General features: G+C 47.6%; 1 protein-coding gene across 1 annotated transcript in view; it reads left to right on the top strand.

Annotated features, from left to right (window-relative positions):
- ADAM23 (ADAM metallopeptidase domain 23) overlaps positions 1-21,904 on the top strand; it is a 748,300-nt gene that overhangs the window by 655,393 nt on the left and 71,003 nt on the right. Inside the window, exon 20 of the mRNA XM_078680301.1 lies at positions 2,034-2,097. Coding sequence (XP_078536427.1) covers positions 2,034-2,097 — 64 coding nt within the window. The remainder of the gene's footprint in view (positions 1-2,033; positions 2,098-21,904) is intronic.

The following is a 21,904-nucleotide window of genomic DNA, read 5'->3' as shown; positions in this document are numbered from 1 at the left end:
ATTATGTCTGTTTTGTTCTATTTGCCCATACAGACACTGTGGCATTTTTTTCCTGCCATTATCCCATAACTACTGCGCCAATTGGCTATGTCATTGTTACACTGACCTCATTACGTAGTCCCCTTTACCCTCTATGGTAACTCCATTCCCTTCCTCCGCTGAGTTAGTGATACCAGGGGCTTAGATAAATCGGGGGAGGCAGAGTTACCTGTCATTAACACTGGGACCTTGAGGGCATCTTGCAAAGTGAACGTTTTAGGGCACTGAGAAAAGGAGGTGGCGCCCAGTTAACATTCTTTATTCACTACCCATGTTAACTTGAAATTCGCTTCTAAACGAGCCAGAGCAGTATAATTTTAGGGGTTTTCCTGAGATGTATGGACTTTGCCCTTAGATTAGGATTTAGTGCATTTAATAACCTGGTGCTCCTTCCAGGGGTGTGCTACAGTCCTTTAGATCTACATACCTATTTCAGATTAGATTTGACCACTAGATATCTAGATTCATTAACATTTAAAATTTAACTTTTATCTGGTCATATATTTTCAGGCAGCATACTTGATTACGTTTATGTACAGCTTTTCCTGGTCACAACGCGTCTTCTTGTGAACATCCAAGATGTGCACATTATTTCTCAAGCAGGACAGATTCTCAGAATAGAAAGGTCTGAGTTTGTATATTGAAAACATATAGGGCTATATGTATGAAGACTTTTTGAGGTCCCAAAATGCTTTTTGGGAAATACAAAGCCCAAATTGCGATTCGGTAACTTGTTACCATATCGCAATTTGTGATTTGTGATTTGATATATGGAAGAGGCGTGTTGAGGGTGTCCCTTCCTAATACTGAATTGGAATGGTATGTGCGAATATTTTGCAATCAAAATGCTGATTAAAGACTCCTTCGTACATTAGTAATAGCCATTAACAAATAGCAATTCATAAAAAAATCTCTTTTTGGTAATCGCTATTACTTGTGTTTGTACATCTGGCCCTTAATTATTTGGTTTGCATTTGGGTTGGTTCCAGGTAAGCTATTCAGCTGAGTGAGCAACTGTTCATTCTACTAATTATCAGCCCAGCTGAATTCCACAGTGACCATGCACATTGTTAGACCAGATCTGAAGCACAGTTGGGAGAATTAAGACTAGAGGATCCCTTCACACTATTCAATTATGTGAAGAAGCAATACTTCATGCACTGGCACAGCTTGAAACACATGTGAGTTTAAAAGGACATTAGGATTAATATCTGCAAATGGGTATGCCCGGCACACATTAGTGAATCCGCTTTGGCCTGAGACATGTCACACTCAGCAAACATATTCTCATTAATTTTAGTTTAAGAAGTTGATGAACATCACCCAAGAAATAATCTCTGCGTTGAAGGTACCATGCAACATTTCAGTGGCTCCACTCCACAGTCAGGTCACAGATATCTGTAGCAGAGGGAAACAACATAGCCTGATCGTCAGGGTATAGATCAATTTCATGAAAGATATCGATTGAGAAGGGCTTAAGGTCAACCATAAGAATGGATGCATCCCCATCACAGACAGGTCAAGGGATCCAAGGTACATCATTTCCTGGGCATCATGGCCTAGCTCTACAGGAGGTATTGCTCCCAAGTATTGTTATCATCCATTGAGAACATAAGATGCCCCATTGGCAATTTGTTCCAAAAAATGACTACATCAACTATTATGGGAACCATCAAGCATTCCTAGAAGGCCAGAAATGCCCACTTTGAACTCTCAGAGGGTGGCTGATGACTGTCAGTTAGTGTTCCTTTCCTTTTCAGGGTTCTGTGCTGCACAAGTGCATACTACTACAGCATATATAACGTTGTGGTGCCATGCCTTTAATTTTGTGCCTTGCGCTGATATTTTTCTGGCAAGGGGATATTCCCATAAATCAAAAGATTGGATGGACTCATAGACTTCATGAAGCTTAAAATGACAAAGGATTTGATCACATTAGAAGTTTTCGTCAACTATTAAATGCTTACATTGTGATCATGTACTGTTCTTCCCAGGGACGATGCTACAATGGAGAATGCAAGACAAGAGACAACCAATGCCGGTATATCTGGGGATCAAGTAAGTTATCTCATTGCATTTAGTTTTGTTATTAATGCTGATTGAGGTGCTCACTTTTAACTGAGCTAGTGATGTATATAGTTTTCTAAAGAAACCCACTGTTGCTCATCAATTGAAGAAAAAGTGAAATTATAGTCAAATCTCTATATTTCCTCACAGAACAGTGACTCTGATAAGCTAGTAGGGCTGAGGAAGTGCCAGCCAGCTGGCCAACTACAGGGTGTTTGGACGAAAAGCCCCTGTGATCATCTCTGCACTGTGCAAGGCTTAAGGAAATGTGCAGCAGGGGGTGGCAGCCTGCGGGGCATTATGCACAGGGAATGGTATCTGGCCAGACCCTGCTGGCTACCCTCCATTGGGCCTGGTTTATTTATTTATGTATTTGCACACTTGTACCGCGCTGGGAATCGACTCCCTAAGGAGTATCTCCGCGCCCTTGGCAGCATCTTAGAACACTATCCTGTCATTTATTTATAAAATGTCCAACAGGAACTAATAGTTAAACAGAAAAGTTTTTAGTTTTTTCCTAAAGGGGAAAAGTTCTTTACATGATCTAAGTTCATAAGGAAGATCATTCCAGAACTTCGGGCCTGCTACTGATAGCGCCCTTCCCCCTTGTCTTGTCTTCCAGAACCTGGTGACAACCAACAGTTCACGATCTCCAGATCTCAAAGATCTTGAGGGAATGTAGGGGTGAAATTTTTGAGACAGGTAATTGGGACCATTACCCGAGATGCACTTGTGAATAATGCACCCGGTTTTAAACAACACTCTCTGTTTCACTGTAAGCCAGTGGAGTTTGTTTAACAGTGGTTTAGAGGGTGTGCGGGCTGGGGCATTAAGAACAAGGCGAGCAGCCGTGTTGTGCACCACTTGCAGTCTGGCAATAATCCCCTCATTTGCGGCTAGCATCAAACCATTACAATAGTCCAGTCTGCTCAAAACGAGCGACTGAACTAGAGTTTTCCTGGTGGTATCTGGAAGCAATGGGAATACCTGTCGGAGAAGCCCAATTACATGGAAACAGGAACTCACCACTTGATTGGCATGATGTTTAAGATTGAGTTCCTGATCCAGTTTAACTCCCAGATCTTTCACAACCGCCTTGGGTTCGGGGACTGGGCCTAGATCTTGAGGCCACCAGTCAGGGGTCCACAGACGTTTGGCTTCCCCAAAGAGCATCACCTCTGTCTTGGAGACGTTGCACTGGAGAAAATTCTCCAGTTATAGTTTACTGAGCTAACTAATACTTGCACCCTCTCCATGTACTATTAATGACCTCACATGTTACATCACTCAGGGACAGTTTACATTACATCACTCATGATACCTCACATGACATCACTGGCGACATCACTGATAACACCAACCAACCTACCGTTCCTCAAATTATTCTAAAAATGGTTAGATCGTTTTAAGAAATAAAGTCATTAGTAAAGGGCCCACAAACATATACAGCATAGATTGACTATATGTTCATGTGTGCACATTTGTATAAAACAATACTGGAGACAAGTCTGATTTAGTATGGTAAAAGTTATGTGGTGTCCACATTAGCTACTAGAGAAGTTTTAAGTGCAAGCAATGTTTCATTTAAACAAGGTAAAGACTGAGGACAACTAATGTGAGCTGAACACAAATGTTTCAAATAGGTTGTGGCTTTAATCCAAGACCTGTTTACAAAATATATGCAAAAACTTAAGCTTCTCCTTACAACACAATATTCACCTGCATATTTCTGTGCACATTCTGACATTAAAGAGTTCTCACGTAGTGCAATCAACAATTTCTATATAATCTGGGGTTTTCTAAAGTGTAAATATTTTTTTGCATGAGTTAATGTTGTAGAATATAATGTTTGGTTGACTCACTCATAGATAGCTTAAGTTGCACTATGATTGTAAGATGTGTTCTAATGGTGTACTACATTCAGCACATTTCAGTAATATGTGTAAAGGTAAACTACTCAGTGTTATCGATATGGCCTGATTGGCAATGCCTTATCATAGGTTGGTGTATAGATGTGAAGAAACTGATTTAAAATTCTATGTCAGATTAGGTATTTAACTGGTACACTTCATTAAGATATATAATTGCCAAACACTTCTTTGAATGTTATTGTTGATCACATTCAGCTGTTTAGAGCTATTGCATTTCTTACACACCTGAATACCACTAACAACAGATCATAAAATCCTCAAAATATGGGCGATTTTACAGATATGCTTAATGTTCTGCATGTTGCGAAGATTTAAGCCCATCATCAAAATCGTATCTCACTAGTACAGCAATAGTTTACTTGTTCCATTGTGCACTATTGCAAACACAAATGTTAACACTCTTAGGGACATATTCACAAGAATTTAACTCCAAATTATCCCCACTTTAAAGCATCAAAAGTGGGGATAGAATTAACACCCCATTCACAAGCTGCTGCAAACTGCAGACAACACCAGTATTCACGTGATAACTGCTCCCAAATTTATCTCCACATGGACACCACCAAATAACTCTAATGAGATGCAGAGTAGGCGTTCCCGTGCAAAAACATACGAAAAAACCACATCACAACTTTCACAACGAACTGCCAGATCTGCAAAGCGAAACAAAAACAGGTGATAAACCGCGCTAGCACAAGGAATTTTACACCTGCCTTTTGCTGGTGTTAAGCAGGATGACTACCTGCTGCATGAAAGGGAACATAGCCAAGAGTTCTTCCCCGGCTGCTGGTGGAGGCACAAGACCAATGTCTGGGTGGGGTGCCATGTGCAGTGTGGGCTGAGGGCTTGGCTGCAGTAGGCGAGCGGAGTGTGCACTGCATGGTATGGCGGCCACTGAAGAGGCCGCCTGAGGCTGGGTCCCAGGGGAGTTGTATCCGGCAGTGCTGGCTAACATCGGCTGCAGAGCAGGGCAAGTAAGCAGGGGCACAGAGATACCTGGAGGCCCGATCCTGGGAGATGCATGAGCTACAGCATCGGAGCTGTGGTTGACACCGGCAGCCAGGCGGAGCAAGCCTTGCCCTAAGCAGCAGATCCCAGGAGTGGTGGTGAGGGGCCTGGCCCTAGGGGACACTAGAGATGGGGGTGCTGGCAGCACTCCTGGCATTAGAGCAGTGGAGGTGGGGGGCTGCCCCCATTTTGATTACCCACAATTGTTTTAATTACTTCATTCAATTTAATGACAGAAAGTGTAGACTTTAGATCCTGACCAAAACAAATGTTTAAAGTACCTTCATTCCTTTTCCATTTCCAACAAGCAACTGAGTCTAGCAGACTTAACCTATGCATTCTGTCAGACTTTCAATGTCTGTGATATCCCAAGTGCCCTGTTGAATTTAAAGTTTCCCTACTGTCGCTTTCCGAGACTACATTATTGTTACTTAGGGCTGTTAAGATGTACTCTAAGATTCTAATTAAGATGGCTTCGATTCTTTTCCTTAGTTTATGAGATAATTCTACCAATGATGTCAGCACACTTCACTCAAGGTGTGGTCACAGGAATATGACAATCAATGTTGCCTAACCTAAATTGACAACAAGGTAATGAAGTAGAGATTTTTACTTTCGAAAACAGACATTACCTATTGCAAATATCAATTGTTGAGGGAGACTTTGGAAAACCTTGTAGCACAACAGCAGGACATTCCTATTGGTTTAGCATGTTACCAGTATATATAGTATTAAGAAAACACTGTATCACAACATTTTCCAAGAAACATGCCAGGTTTGCTTTGTAGTGAAATGTTCCACTAAGCGAGTTATTCTCGTAAATGTGCAAGCAGTGAGAAATAACTGGTCCTATATTGACAACATTACCTCTTTGTTACATAGGTTGTCAATAATAATTAAAATCAATGTATTAATCTTTTTCCGACCTTGAATCCTAAATTGATCATTCAAATCTAAAAGGACCATGAAAGAATGAACTAATCAAGGCAACAATATTTTGTGCCAACCCTCAAACATGCCTTGTTACTTAAGGCATAAACGGTTGTCTCATTGCACTTAGAGCACTTTTCTCCAGATGGCACTTGTGTTCAAGATCTAGCAAACAAAACAGCAAATTGTAATTTTTTGCAGGTGTGTCAGCCCGGGCTGAGACAGCTTCCCGGGCGCACACACAGCCACACCGAGTACTTCACGGGTCTTCAGAAGACCATTTAATTACGCGAATGAGCTCATCGCACAATTTTCTGTGTTGTGGTTCCATTTTATCTCCGTCGAGATTGTTGTCTCGCAGAAATTGGCCGCGTTATCGTGCATGGTACCACCATGTTGTGAATTCCACGTTGACACAGCGTGATATTCCCGCAATAGGCTACAATCAGTAATATTTCCTTTGATTTTGGTTATGATGTACTATGGGTTGGCTTGTTAAACTACTAACAATCATTATGTTTCCACGTGTACTTTAAACAAGAAAAGCATGATGTTAAGACCCCTCCTGGCATCCACTTAGTGCATAGGATTTCTGACTAAGGACAGCATGCTTTATAAGAGGTTTTTAATAAGGGTCCAATAATTTAATGTAATTATTGCAGTCAGCTGTTGTTTGCTCTAGTCCTATTCAGATACTGTTTCTTCCTTCTTTGGTGTGATGTTTCCCATATGCGGAGGAGTATGTTTTTTGCTCTTAAGAGCTCATCATAAAACTAGAATGTTGTCCGAAAATGTAATTGGAATTTTTTTTTATTGACGCAATGTGCACCTATTGGAACTGAGAATGGTTCATATATGAAAATGAAACTAGGACTTAATCTTGTCATATGTGGAGCACTGCTTATGAAAAAAAAAAACTTTACATTCACACCTTCTGAAGGGAACAGTCTACAAGCTATGGGTAATGTCACCCGTTTAAGGCCATATTTATGTAACCTGTTTATGTTGGCACGTCAGTAAGATCACATTGATTATAATATTATGAATTACAGCCATTCAAATGTGAATTTGCTCTATTTTCTCGAGAACGCACAGGGGGAACTGTGAACTAAAGCGAGCATTCAACTTAGCTCAGCCTTACAATTCGTGCGTTTGTTGTTTAGCTGGACTGTATACATTGTTTTGTGATAAAATTATAGATGTAATTACTTTACACAGAAATGGAATACTCCAAAACGTTCATTAAGAAAGCACACGTTCAACAACGATTAAGCACCTCATTTAGAGATTGAGGGAGTGGATGCTAAGATAAATCAAATTAAATATCCCATCTGTCTTTTTACAAATGCCATAGGATGTAATAAAGAGGACAGTATATTTGCCACGTTTGTGACAGAGTATCCCACCCGCCAAACTATAAATAAGGCTATACCTTTCTTCTAAAAGTGTGTTCAATGAATTAGTAGTCTGTCCATTGGGATGACTTCCCTTATAACTCCTACACCCAATCGTCACCCTGAAAAATAGTTAAGAAATTGTTTTGAACTGTTGCCATTTGCATTCCAAATAACAAGAAAGAACAGTCTTTCAGTACACAAATATGATTCATGGAGTGATCTGAATATCAGTCCTCTGCAGTAATTTTAATATCAAAGGGCATCATTCCAAGCCCCAGAGGAAACTCATTTTGGAATCAAATGGGAATTTGACGTGAATCAGGATTCTGACATTTTCAGCAATTACCACACATCTGCAGTTTTCCCCAGACAAATTTTGCCAATAAAGCCTGTCAAAATTTCCAGATGCAAAATGAATGGTCATAAAGAGGCAACCATGCAGTAACTGAATGGGCAAACTCTGACTTGGAACTCAGAATGGGTTTAAGATACCACATCAGTAAATATTGCACCCTGTGTTATGTGTATTTTCCTGCGAGTGGTATATCCGAAAAAATGCATAGTACATACCTGTATGTGACCTTCTAAGAACATTGAAAACCAATGTGGGAGCACACCGCTTCACCTCCCAGCGGGTTCGCCCCTGAGCATTGTGGTCAATGCAGTTCACAAGCGTGTATGCTTTTAGAAAAGTTTCGAGTAATCACACAGTTGTGCTGGCCATCTCTGGACACGTGTTTCTGGATCTTTATCCGTCATCAGCAGAGATTAGGCATCAAGTATTCGGGGATGCTGAGCAGGCTGCCAAAGTGTTCTCGGGTCTCGGTACCTCTCAAGGCGCGCAGGTGCATCTCCACGAGCTCGTCAGCTCGACCGGCACGAGGGAGCCTTTATAAACAGGAAACCAATATGGAAGCACACTGCTTCACCTCCCAGCAGGTTCGCCCCTGAGCATTCTGGTCAATGTAGTTCAAGCGTGTGTGCTTTTCGGAAAGTCTTGAGTAATTACATTGTTGTGCTGGCCATCTCTGGTGTATGATGCAGAAGTAAAACTGTGTGAGATTAAAGCACACATTACTAGTGGTGCCTTTCACTTGGGCACAAGCTCACTTTCAAACACCACCTGAAGTGGGTCCTCCTGGTCGCTGTCCAACTTGTATGGGTATGCCCTATTTCAATACGCCTGTCAGCCTACAGTGCCACATACAGGCAGGACTCAATTAGAGCCCAGTAAGGTACTATCAGAATGTGAATCCTCATGTTCCTCAAGAAAGGTCAACTTGATCTCCCAGAACATATGGGAAAGCTTGGCATATTGTAAAAACTGTCCCGGAGCCACCTGGAGTAAGGTGCCCACCACTGGCATAGTAACAAAGGGGAACTTCAAGTACAGATCTCCCACCAACTATTAGGACATGTACATATGGGACTGCATACATTGAAAAGGTTTCAACCACCTGAAAGGGCAAAGTTGGGCATATAGGGCTCGAACACTACTCGTTTCACCACCAGTTCCAAGGCTCTCTCAATTTGTCGCACGATATAGGGGCTGTCCAGTGGCACCGTGGCACCACTCATCAGAAGCTTAGAAATTTCACTCTCCTCCACCCAGCCAGTTAGTAGATGCTTTTCTTTATTGGAACTTTCTGCACACCATAATGTCATTTACCGCAGAAGCCCAGCCATATAATATAGCTGCAGATCTGGGAGCCCCAACCCGCCATCCCCCGAGTCCAGTTTCAGGATGTCCAACTTCACCCTACTCCTCTTACCCCCCACACCAATTGCACTAGTAGGCGATTAAGCTCTGTAACCATAGTCTTCAGTAGGTCGCAGAAAGCATTCTGCATCGCATAAAGACAGCGGGGCAAAAGTACCATTTTACTTAGAGCCACCGTGCCCATCATTTAAACTGGTGGTGTATTCAAGAACCAAATGGATGCCATCAATCACCCATCCCATATTAAGCTCTTATTAGGGAGCCAAACAGTTGGAAATTTGGATAACCAAATACCAAAACTATCCCGTTTCCCAGGGTAGTCCCACCTCGAGGATCTCTGCCTCTAGCCACATCGACGGAGATGCTAAGAAGAACTGGACTGTATTATGCCTATTGACCTGCAAGCATGATTCCTTATCAAAATCCCCCAGTATTCCCAACAGTACCAATATCAAATCTGCCGCCAATTTAGGTAAAAAAGAGTGTTGTCGACATACAGTGGCACAATATGCACCATGTCCCCAAAAACGTATACCACACTCTCCCAGTTACTGTCTCAGGCACATCACTAGCAGCTCCATAGCCAAAGCAAAGAGGAGTAGGTACAGTAGGCAGCCCTGTGTTGTGCCTCACTCTATGTAGAAGATCTTGGACAATGCCCTTCCCGTCCGCACTCTCACAGTGAGCTTGGTGTACAGAAGTACACTCTTGCCAAGAACTCCGGTCCCACTCCCATGTGGCCATGCACCTCCCACAGACACTCCTAGCCCAGAGTATCTAAGGCTTTCTCGATATCCAGTGCCACCAGAGCCACTTCAATGTTTAACCCCTGAACCAAGTGCAACACGTGGAACAGTCCCCGGAGACTCAGATGGATTCCCCACCCCCCTAATCATCTCACACTAGGTGCAGCACAACATGTCGCAGCCTTGTGGCAAGAAGCTTAGAGAGAATCTTTGTGTCCACATTCAGTATGGATAGTGGCCAGTAGGACCCTGGATTGCCTGGATCTTTTTTCAGCTTAGGACTCACTATAATGAGGGCCTCGGGCATAGGCAACATCAGTGTAACACAGTGCCTAGCCTCAAGGAGCTTGGGGACCAGCAAATGAGCGAAAGTGTGGTAATACTCCACCAGAATGCCATGAAGCCCTGGTCATTTACCAAGGGCTATGCCGCAGATGGCTATGCATATTTTGTTCTCCCGTATTTTATCATCCAGTTCCTCCTACTGGGCTTCTGTAAGCTGTGACACAACCACCCTATTAAAAAAAGGCTACCACCCCCTGCCACGCATCCATGGTAGGTGTCTTGTATGCACCAGTCTGGTGGACTCTCCATAGGGAATTTATACCAGTCTGTCTGGCCACCACAGTACTGTCTGCCTGAGTCAAGGATAAAATTAACAGGGAGGGCTCAATGCAATGATGCCAAGGCATCAAGCGACACAATTTATCTCCCTCCCAGTGCAACCGCTGTCTATAGTCTCTCCTCGTGTAGCAGTCCAGTCTGTCCCTCAGATTTGCAACACTGCTGCTATCAATGCCCCATCCACCACCCTCTGGCTCTAGACCTGTTGCTGTAGGCAGGACCATTCCTCCTCACCTTTAACCAGTTTAAGTTCCAGCCTTCTTCTAGTGCTGCAAACCTTAGACTGTCTCTCTCCCCTAGAATACCAATTAGTTGCAAAATACCTCTGCCACACGTCTGAATCTCCTCCTTATTAAAGTGGGTGCCCTAGCATCTCAGGGTGAAGCTTCTACAATTGAATTCTGAGGCGCTGTCCCCAGACCATATTCCAACAGCAAGGGCACTTAATGGGACAGAGTCCCATTAACATTGACTGCTCCATCATCAGATTCCAGACATTTAGCGGCTGTACATGCCATGGGCAGGAGTGCAACAAAAGAACTCCCCCACGTCTGGGTGAAGCTCCCTCAGCCATCCTTGCAGTTCAGTCGGTCCCTCGTCTCCCTAAGCTTAGCAGTCATACAAGCTTAGTCCGGGCTCTGGGGGTGCCATCCAGCACACAATTAAAGTCTACCACCCAAACTTTAGGCATCCTCACATACGGGAGCAATTCCCTCTCAGTCATATTAAAGTACTCCCCATCGTTCACATTCAGTGTGTACACATTATTGAAACACACCTCCACATCATCCAGAAGTCCATACGCCAGTGCATATCTCCCCTCTACATCTACAAGAACCTGCGCAGTTGGAATGAAATCTATGGTTCCATCCTTATCGAAACCCCCTGGCGTAGGTTTGGTACGTGGAAGAGAACAATTGGCCCATCCAGTTCTACTGCAATTTCTTCACCTCCCACTCCAGCAAGTGTATCTCTTGTAACAGTGCCATATGCACACCCTAAAATTGTAAATATGCATTCACTCTGTAGCAGTTAACAACAGTGTTCAGGCCTCTCACATTTCAGGTGACTATTTGCATTTGTCTGACAATTACACCAGGCCGTCCACACACAAATAGTCAGCCCGGGCTAGGCCCCCTTCAACCCACAGCGCAGGCAGCTATGGTATCCCATCCCTCTTACACAACCCAAAAGTCGGCACCGTGTATCAAGATGCTGCATAAATCAAACATGAACAACTCCCCCCTCTTGTACCCCTACCCCAGTAATCACTTACTAACTCAAACTGTCTCCCCACCCATATCTGAATCTCTCCCCCTCACATTCCCTGAACTTTTTAAGCTAGATGCATGTGGATACCGCAGTATGCAATGAAGTGGATCTACGCCTCCTATGTACCTGGATAGTATTGCAGGCCAGCCATGTCCTAGGGCCAAACCACAAGCGATCAGCCCAGGAGACACTCTGACTCCAAACTGTCCTCCACTACAATGCCCATGCACACCTCCAACAGGGGTCCATACCAAACTCTCACCAGCTTCCCACTCCCTACTAATCTCCACATGCTCCACACTCAAGTACAACAGTCAAGAAAAAGGAAAACAACAGAACAACCAAGAGAGTAAGACAAAGATGGAGAGGAAAAAAGAAGGAAAGTATTAAAGAGGAGTCGGCATATGTCGCCCTACCGCACAGTGCCGCTCCACATACTGCATGGTATCTGAATAGAAAACACAATAACACAACACGGTACCCTCTAGATGCCAGCACGAGAGTCATCATTTTCCCTTCCAGGGCAATGCTTCCGTTTCCCCAGTACTATAATTTTCTGCAATGCAGTGCTCAATGCCCTACTAATCCACCAGACTGGTGGCACACGTCTGTACCACTATTCTGTAGCTGGGACTATGTGTCAGTCAGGCTCGGTGTGCCTTCTACCAAATCTGAGCCACTGTCTGTAAATGGAGCCAATGTGACTGCTTCCATCAGTGTGCTAGTCTCCTTCTTTTTCAGCCATCTCATTTCCACATCCAACGTGCCATCCTGCCTTACCACCACTCGGGTGTCTGAACGCAACTCCCTCTTTTGTTCGCTGCGTTGTCTCCCCGCCGATCCATTCTACAGTGGGTGGTAGGACTAAGTGGGGTCATCCCCCACACCAGACACTGGGACCCTGCCATCCCCACAAACATCCAGCCAGTTCCACGCCCCCTCTGGCTTCATGAAGAAGGGAGAGCACCCCTCGTGCAGGCCCTTCAGTTTCAGAGGGTACCGCAACATGTATTTCAAGCCCATGCCCTCAGTTTTGTTTTATCCCCCCCAAATGTTTGTTGCAGCTGCTGCACGTGTTGTGTATAGGCATGGAAACACCGAATGGTGTGGTCCTCAAAAGTGGGATCCTTCAGCTGCTGGTACACTGTGGGATAACATCCCTATCCTTATAGTCAAGGATTTTTGCAATCATCTGTGGTGGCCCTCCTGGAAGCTTGGGAGGAGGCAGGATTCTGTTGGTGCATTCCTTCATGAAAAAAAGGCAACACATCAGTCTCTGGGGGTGCACCACAGAGCCATTGTTCAAAGGAAAAGTTCTTGAGCAGTCTCCTTCGCTCCCTCAGGGAGACCCACAAACTGCAGATTGCAGCACCAGGAGCATCCCTCCGCGTCTTGCTCTCATGATTCAAGCCCCTCTGCGTTTGCGTCATCAGACTGCACACTGTGGATTTAAGAGTGTTTACCTCCTCCTGTTTATTGATGCTGCTTCATTGCCAATGATCGCTCGGCAACCTTACCCAGGTCAACCCTCAAAAAATTCACATACATGTCAAGTGAGGGCCTGATTTAGATCTTAGTGGTCTGACCTCCAGCCCACCGTGGTGGTGGGCTCAGTACTCCGTTGGGTCAATAGAGTCCTGCCCACCGTATACGTGATACACAGAAGACCTCCGCTGTAGAGGTCTTCTGTGCTGGTGACCCGCCCTCCATTGCCGTCCTGAGGGCGGGGGTCCTGCAGAGCCGATTTAGATGTTCCCATTATGCTGGCGGTGTCCTGTTGGTGTAGTCCGTCCTGGGGGTGACCATTGTGGCAGGGAGACCAGTAAGTCACCTTTTTTAATTTCCGTAGAACATATACATGTAGTGTATGTGTACATATGTGTGTGTACGATATGTGTAGTGATCTTCAAATGTACATACTGCTGGGCACACTGCCACAATACACACACCATGCAATGTATGCCCACACACACCACAAACACCTACCTTTGATTGCTTCAAAATGGGGGGCCAGTCCATCACGGTCAGGGTGCCGTAGGACAGGGGAGACCTGGACAACAGCAAAGAGGAGGAAGCAGCATATCATAATCCTGGAAAAGGTGGGTATTCATCCCTTTTCTTACTTTTCTGTGGACTCAAAGTAGGAGAGATTAATGCTGGCATTTCCTTAGAGACGATACAAAAGAGGATGATGGACGGAGCGTTTGAGCAAATCAAACACTCACCCCCAGTCAACTGATCTGGGTTTAATCCATCACCATTCTTTAGCCCACTCAGCCACCCCATTTCAGACATGGCTATATGCAAATCAGTCTGACCCTTTGCCTCATGGGAAAAGTCCAGCCCGAACTGCCAAGCCATGTCTTCCATGGACTGGAAACAAGCATCCTGGGACCGGTTTCGGATTCATAATTCTCATCAGCCAGGCTATCTTGAATCCAGTGGCCAAGTGAGCAAGGGACTCACGTCTGAGCATACCCTGCCACACTTAGGGCGAACAAAGCAATACAAAAGGGGATGATGGACGGAGCGTTTGAGCAAATCAAACACTCTCCCCCAGTCAACTGATCTGGGTTTAATCCATCACCATTCTTTAGCCCACTCAGCCACCCCATTTCAGACATGGCTATATGCAAATCAGTCTGACCCTTTTCCTCATGGGAAAAGTCCAGCCCGAACTGCCAAGCCATGTCTTCCATGGACCGGAAACAAGCATCCTGGGACCGGTTTCGGATTCATAATCCTCATCAGCCAGGCTATCTTGAAACCAGTGGCCAAGTGAGCAAGGGACTCACGTCTGAGCATACCCTGCCACACTTAGGGCGAACAAAGCGATACAAAAGGGGATGATGGACGGAGCGTTTGAGCAAATCAAACACTCACCCCCAGTCAACTGATCTGGCTTTAATCCATCACCATTCTTTAGCCCACTCAGCCACCCCATTTCAGACATGGCTATATGCAAATCAGTCTGACCCTTTGCCTCATGGGAAAAGTCCAGCCCGAACTGCCAAGCCATGTCTTCCATGGACCGGAAACAAGCATCCTGGGACCGGTTTTGGATTCATAATCCTCATCAGCCAGGCTATCTTGAATCCAGTGGCCAAGTGAGCAAGGGACTCACGTCTGAGCATACCCTGCCATACTTAGGGCGAACACAGCGATACAAAAGGGGATGATGGACGGAGCGTTTGAGCAAATCAAACACTCACCCCCAGTCAACTGATCTGGGTTTAACCCATCACCATTCTTTAGCCCACTCAGCCACCCCATTTCAGACATGGCTATATGCAAATCAGTCTGACCCTTTGCCTCATGGGAAAAGTCCAGCCCGAACTGCCAAGCCATGTCTTCCATGGACCGGAAACAAGCATCCTGGGACCGGTTTCGGATTCATAATCCTCATCAGCCAGGCTATCTTGAAACCAGTGGCCAAGTGAGCAAGGGACTCACGTCTGAGCATACCCTGCCACACTTAGGGCGAACAAAGCGATACAAAAGGGGATGATGGACGGAGCGTTTGAGCAAATCAAACACTCACCCCCAGTCAACTGATCTGGCTTTAATCCATCACCATTCTTTAGCCCACTCAGCCACCCCATTTCAGACATGGCTATATGCAAATCAGTCTGACCCTTTGCCTCATGGGAAAAGTCCAGCCCGAACTGCCAAGCCATGTCTTCCATGGACCGGAAACAAGCATCCTGGGACCGGTTTCGGATTCATAATTCTCATCAGCCAGGCTATCTTGAATCCAGTGGCCAAGTGAGCAAGGGACTCACGTCTGAGCATACCCTGCCATACTTAGGGCGAACACAGCGATACAAAAGGGGATGATGGACGGAGCGTTTGAGCAAATCAAACACTCACCCCCAGTCAACTGATCTGGGTTTAACCCATCACCATTCTTTAGCCCACTCAGCCACCCCATTTCAGACATGGCTATATGCAAATCAGTCTGACCCTTTGCCTCATGGGAAAAGTCCAGCCCGAACTGCCAAGCCATGTCTTCCATGGACCGGAAGCAAGCATCCTGGGACCGGTTTCGGATTCATAATCCTCATCAGCCAGGCTATCTTGAATCCAGTGGCCAAGTGAGAAGGGACTCACGTCTGAGCATACCCTGCCACACTTAGGGCGAACAAAACGATACAAAAGGGGATGATGGACGGAGCGTTTGAGCAAATCAAACACTCACCCCCAGTCAACTGATCTGGGTTTAATCCATCACCATTCTTTAGCCCACTCAGCCACCCCATTTCAGACATGGCTATATGCAAATCAGTCTGACCCTTTGCCTCATGGGAAAAGTCCACCCCGAACTGCCAAGCATTGTCTTCCATGGACCGGAAACAAGCATCCTGGGACCGGTTTCGGATTCATAATCCTCATCAGCCAGGCTATCTTGAATCCAGTGGCCAAGTGAGCAAGGGACTCACGTCTGAGCATACCCTGCCACACTTAGGGCGAACAAAGCGATACAAAAGGGGATGATGGACTGGGCGTTTGAGCAAATCAAACACTCACCCCCAGTCAACTGATCTGGGTTTAATCCATCACCATTCTTTAGCCCACTCAGCCACCCCATTTCAGACATGGCTATATGCAAATCAGTCTGACCCTTTGCCTCATGGGAAAAGTCCAGCCCAAACTGCCAAGCCATGTCTTCCATGGACCGGAAACAAGCATCCTGGGACCGGTTTCTGGCATGGCCATGTCTGAACTGGGGTGGCGGAGTGAGCTGAAGAACGGTGATGGATTAAACCCAGATCAGTTGACTGGGGGTGAGTGTTTGTATTGTCAACGCTCCGTCCATCACCACCTTTGATTTCCTTAGAGACAACTCAGATCCAAATCTGGAGGGTGTGAATCCTGGCTGGAGTCCCACCACCACCTGCTGCAGCCCATCCCACCCTATGGGCGGGGAGAAAGTCCTGGCACAGTAGCAGATTTTCCCAGCCAAAATCTAATTTGGGCGGGGGACCCACTGGTTGGTGGGTGGGAAGACTGCCAAAAAAGGTGACTCCATCACGATCCCAGCAACATCTAAGGGCCTAATTATTCGTTTGGCAGACCAAGGATTGCCAAACTCATGGTGGCGCAGCGGTGGTGGTCCGGCCACCGACGCACTAGCAGTCCGACTGCAGGATTACAACTTGAGCGGTTGAATCACCATGGCATCACCACAACCGCCAGGAATCAGAGACACCTGGTGTCAGTGTGGCGGTCTGAGGGTCACACTATGCTTAGTGGTGCCCTGCGGCACCGCCAAGCATATTACGACTCACGGATAGTGGTCTCATGAGGTTCTTAATCTATGAAATTGCTGGCGGTGACGAAAGAAAGTGGGCCTTACAGGGCCCCTTCTTACCCCTGTGCACAGGCATGAATGCAGGGGGGCAGATGTTGTGGCCCCTTCTGTGCATGCTCCCCGGTTCCTGCACAGCATGTACTGCAGAGTCCATGCCATGCAGGAATTGCCTTTGGCGCTCCCATTTAGGTGACGATATTGGGACTGCCAAAGAAACGCCCGCCAGACAGGAGAAAACTTGCAATCTGGCAGGCGGTTCTCATACGCCTTTGGTGGTGTGAGAGCAGGGCGGCGGCGTGGCAGCCCGCCTCCCACACTGCTAAAGTCGTAATCAGGTCCTAAATCAGGCCCTAAGTCAATCTTGGCCAGTACATTACCACTGGAGACCTCAATCATCGCCAGGATCTGAGGGTCATGTGGTGCTCCTCCAGTCACGACCGGCTGGCTTTTCCCAGGACCAGAAGACAAATACCTGTCTATCCTCACCCTATCTTTGCCCATTTTGCATCACAGGGAGGGTCGTAGCACACTTCACACAAGCAGGTAAACTCCTGGGGCCACGCTCCACCTCTCCTCCCAGCCGCCTCCAGCAGAGATCAGGCACGCGCAATGACCAGTATCCCCCACACCTCAGCAAGGTGTGCAGTGCAGCACAGTGGCAAAGATGTAGGCATATCCCAGGTACAGTTGCCCCTGTGATCAAAGGCAGCAGCCCCTCTGCCACCACAGTCACATTACGGGCCTCAGCTTTTGTGACTCCAGGCACTGCCAGTACCCTAGCGCTGTAGCAGGGTTTCCGTTCTCCCACAGAACTGTGCATAGAGATTTGGAACCTCGGCGAATTAGGGTGACCCAAAACTCACCTCAGTACCAGGCTAGCTACAGTGTCTAATTGGTCATCACAAACTTCCAATGATTAGACAAACCAGAACATGAACTTACAATACCTCAGGTTACGTGGAACACGTGAACACTCTTTCGTTATACAATCATTTCAAACCAGAACGTGGAGTAAATGAGGACACGTGCACATTTGAAATATTTATTTACTAATGCCGTTTTCTCAAACGCAGTATCTTAGATAATACAAGGAAACATATTATCAAAAGCAAAGTTATCAGCATAGTTACTAGTCCATAGAAAGCAAAAGGTGATAGCATGCTAAGATGCTTTAATGAATAAGGGTTAACAACACCTATTTCTCACCCTCCCTAACTAGCATATTATATTAATATCTAAGAAGGTCTCTTTGGATTTTAGCAGGGCGGGCCCATACCTCAAGATCCTAGTATGAAGAGATCACATCAGCTTCCACCAGCTCTCTCTGCATGTGAACCGCATCAAGTGTGTGTGTGTTCTCTAAGCAAAGCAATATAAAACGCGCCTAAAGCCAGAACTTGGCAGGAGCTGCACTTATGTTATGTCTATGAAGGTGCGGAGATCAGACCTCACAACAATTCTGTGTTGAGTTATCCTTGAAGCTTCAGCACTCTCTGTACAGACATAGTTTACTAAGCAAAGCTGATATCAGAGCAATAACATATTATTCTCATTTAAATCACAACGCTCTTGTAGGTGGAAAGCTAAATCAACAATTAAGTGTTGTGTGCAGAAGCAGCAAAAGGAAAAATGGCGTTTAAACATTTAATAAGCCCACGCTAACTTAACACAATATATAGATAAGCAGTAACTATATGACACCCCCCCCATGATCCAAGCACGGATAAGATAAGATAAGATAAGGGCCTCTTCATGAAAACAGAGTTCAAGAACGATGAGCAATGATAATAATATAAAAATTGATGGGAAAACATCTTTTTATTTTTCATGTATCAAAAAAATCCAAAATGTCAATACTTTGTTCACTTTTGCTCATGCCAATAGGTCTGGGAGTTGACAAAGGCAAGCAAAATTTGCAAAAAGTTATGTCAGTAGAAATAATGGGTCGTGATCTGAAACTTGGAAAGGTTTTTAGGACAAGACCGAATATGCAAAATATGCAGCAACAGCCTCCAACATGAAATCACCGTCTTCATCCGAAAACAGTTCAGCCATCCAATTTAAAAGTGGGAAAGGGGGGGCGTGGCCAAGATGGCGGGCTAGAAGGACGCTCTCTCCGTGGGCTCCCGTGTTCCCGTAGCCCCTGCACCGCTTTGTCCCGCTGATCTCCCCCGGATCGAGCGGAAAGGACGCCTATAGCAGCCGCGAACGCTGCAGCACAGCCCGGAGCCTCTGGTGGCCCCGTAACCCCCGGGGCGCGACGATCGAGGCTCCATAGAGTGAGGGCCGGCCGGGAAGCAGACGGAGACCGGGGGGACCTGCGGCCGTTGCCCGCCGGAGGATCCAGGACCGGCCTCGGCAATACTGTGGAGACCTGTGGTTCGGCGACGCTGCCAACGCGAGCCCTTGGTGAGGTCCGGGGGCGGAGGTCCCGAGCGAGACGGCCGGCGCCCCAACCAGAGTGGCACAGGGGAGGAGCCGGCGAGGGTCGGCCACGCCGGCCCGGGGATCGGGCGGATCGGCAGGCCCGTTTCTCCACGCCGACCCCCGACTCGCCTTTTCAGTGTCCCGAGGGGAAGGTGAGGACGGGCGGGAGCCGGGAAGCGTCTGGGAGTGCCCCGACAACCGCGGACGCGAGGTTTGGCCCCCGCCCGACTCCAGCACTCAAGTGGTCTTCTCCACCGGGCCTACGCCGCAAAGCTGTTACGCGACTCCGAGGCCTGGACCGGAAGTGGGCCTCTGCCTCCTCGCCCTCTCCCTGCAGAGCCGAGGCCCGGCTGCCGGTGCGGCAGTTACCCTGCTGAATCCCTGTAGGACATTGGGCATCCCTGGGCTCCACGCGACGGAGGACAGTGATAGCAGTGGGGCGGGGGCCAGAAGAAGGATCGGCGCATGGAGCCTCTCACTATCACACTGTGAGGTACGGCCCAGATCCCGGCAGGAGTGGCGCTCCATAGGTCTCGGCCAGGAGCGGTGGTCAGTGCCCTGACCACGTAGTGGGTCACCCGAGGAGGGGGAAGGATACATCTGCTGCCACCGCCACATGGACTTTCCCCCTGTTCCGCGGCGCGGCTGGGGTGGCCTCCCGCGAACCGCTACGGCCTTCCCACATGGGAACTCTGTTGGTCCTGAGAGCCCGCAGTTAGGAGTTGGAAGGAGCGGCGATAAATGCGGGGGCGTTGTTGAGCACAGGACTTCAGGGACGTTTTGGCCTCTGCACCGCCATATCACTCAGATCTTTGAAGGTACCTTCCCACCTGCAGCACACCCCCCCCACGATGTCGAGCAACAGGGGGGTAAGAAAGGAGACCGCATCTTGCCCGAGATGCTGGGCAGAGGCGCCCCGCGACAGGACAGAGGTCAGACTGCCCAAAGCCCCCCGACCAGCTCACGAGGCGCGGAGGGGGGGAGCCCCCGGTGACCAGATCCTTTCTGGAGTCGTTGTTCAGCACTCTATGGGAGGACTTCCACACGCTGAAGCAGGAGGTGGCCGGGGAAGTTCGCGAGGTGCGGAGAGAGGTCAACTCCCTTGGAGAGAGTGTCCACCATGGAGGAAGCTAGCCACTCCCGGGATGAAGAGATCGCGCACCTGCAACAGGAGGTCTTGCGGCTCAGAGACCAACAAATCGATCTTCAGGCCCACAATGAGGATCTCGAGAACAGGTCTAGACGCAATAACATCCGGGTACGAGGCGTTCCGTCTAAAGAAGAAGGGGTGGACATAACCGCCTACCTGAGAGACCTGTTTCGGGACATCTTGGGTGAACCCGGCGACTTTCCTGTGAGAATTGATAGGGCACATAGAGTGGGCCCGCCACGACGGGCATCAGCGCCGCCGCCAGATATTTTGGCCTTCCTACGAGACTTCCCTTTGAAAGAGCGGATTCTCCGCGAGGCACGACGAAAGCAACCCCTGAGTTTCCGAGGTCAACAGGTGGCCCTGTTTCAGGACTTGTCAGCGATCACACTGCAGAAACGCAAGTCTTTCAAAATAGCCACTGATTTTCTGCGAGAACATGACACGCAGTACTCCTGCGGCCACCCCTTTTGGCTCATTTTTCGCTGGAACGGGACTCTACACCAGCTGCGGTCCCTGCAGGACGCTTGCGGAGTGTTGGGACTCACGGCGACAGATGAAGATGCGCCCACGCCTCGCCGCCGACGCAGCACCAGGGACGGTTGGCGGACAGTCCGGAGGCGGCGATCCACATCCCCACCTTTGCGACCCGACTCGCCCACGATCCGAGCGGAGAAGGACAGTGCAATCCGGGAGGTGAACAGAGAGACGTCGTCTGAAGAAGTGGCCCTGACGGCCTGAGCAGACTCCGGGGGGAGATCGTATTGGCATCATCACTATTGCAGGTGCGAGGGTTCCGGGGACGGGAGGGGCGGGGGGGAGTGGGTTGTGGCTGGACGTCCACTTCAGTAACATTCCACGGACTTGTCCGAAATGGACCAGACTGGGACAATGGCGTTCTTTGAAGGGTTGGATAAGGGGGAGGAGGGAGGAGGGGAGGGTAGGGGGGGGTCGTTGGTTAACTGGTTCGATAGACAGGGTGGGGGTAGAGTGGAGTTGGGTAGTTGGGGGGAAGTTCGGGGGAAGGGGGGGCGGGATTCGAGGTGCGCACCGTATGTTTACGTATTGTTGTTGCGTTTGTTTTGACTTCACATCACTTTTGCAGAGTTCCGGGAACCGCGCTGTCCTGTTGTTGTATTTGCCACACCACACACCGCCATTTCACACTGTTATCACTGATAAAGGCCCCTGGGGAAGCGTCAGGCTCATTAAGCGTTGCCCTTACAATACTCACTGATGGGCCTTGAGATAGTTACCCTTAATGTGAAAGGGCTGAACAACC

The sequence above is a fragment of the Lissotriton helveticus genome, chromosome 3_1 (assembly GCF_964261635.1).
Source record: "Lissotriton helveticus chromosome 3_1, aLisHel1.1, whole genome shotgun sequence".
NCBI classification, from domain to species: Eukaryota; Metazoa; Chordata; class Amphibia; order Caudata; family Salamandridae; genus Lissotriton; species Lissotriton helveticus.
This window is presented reverse-complemented; position numbering and strand designations above follow the sequence as displayed.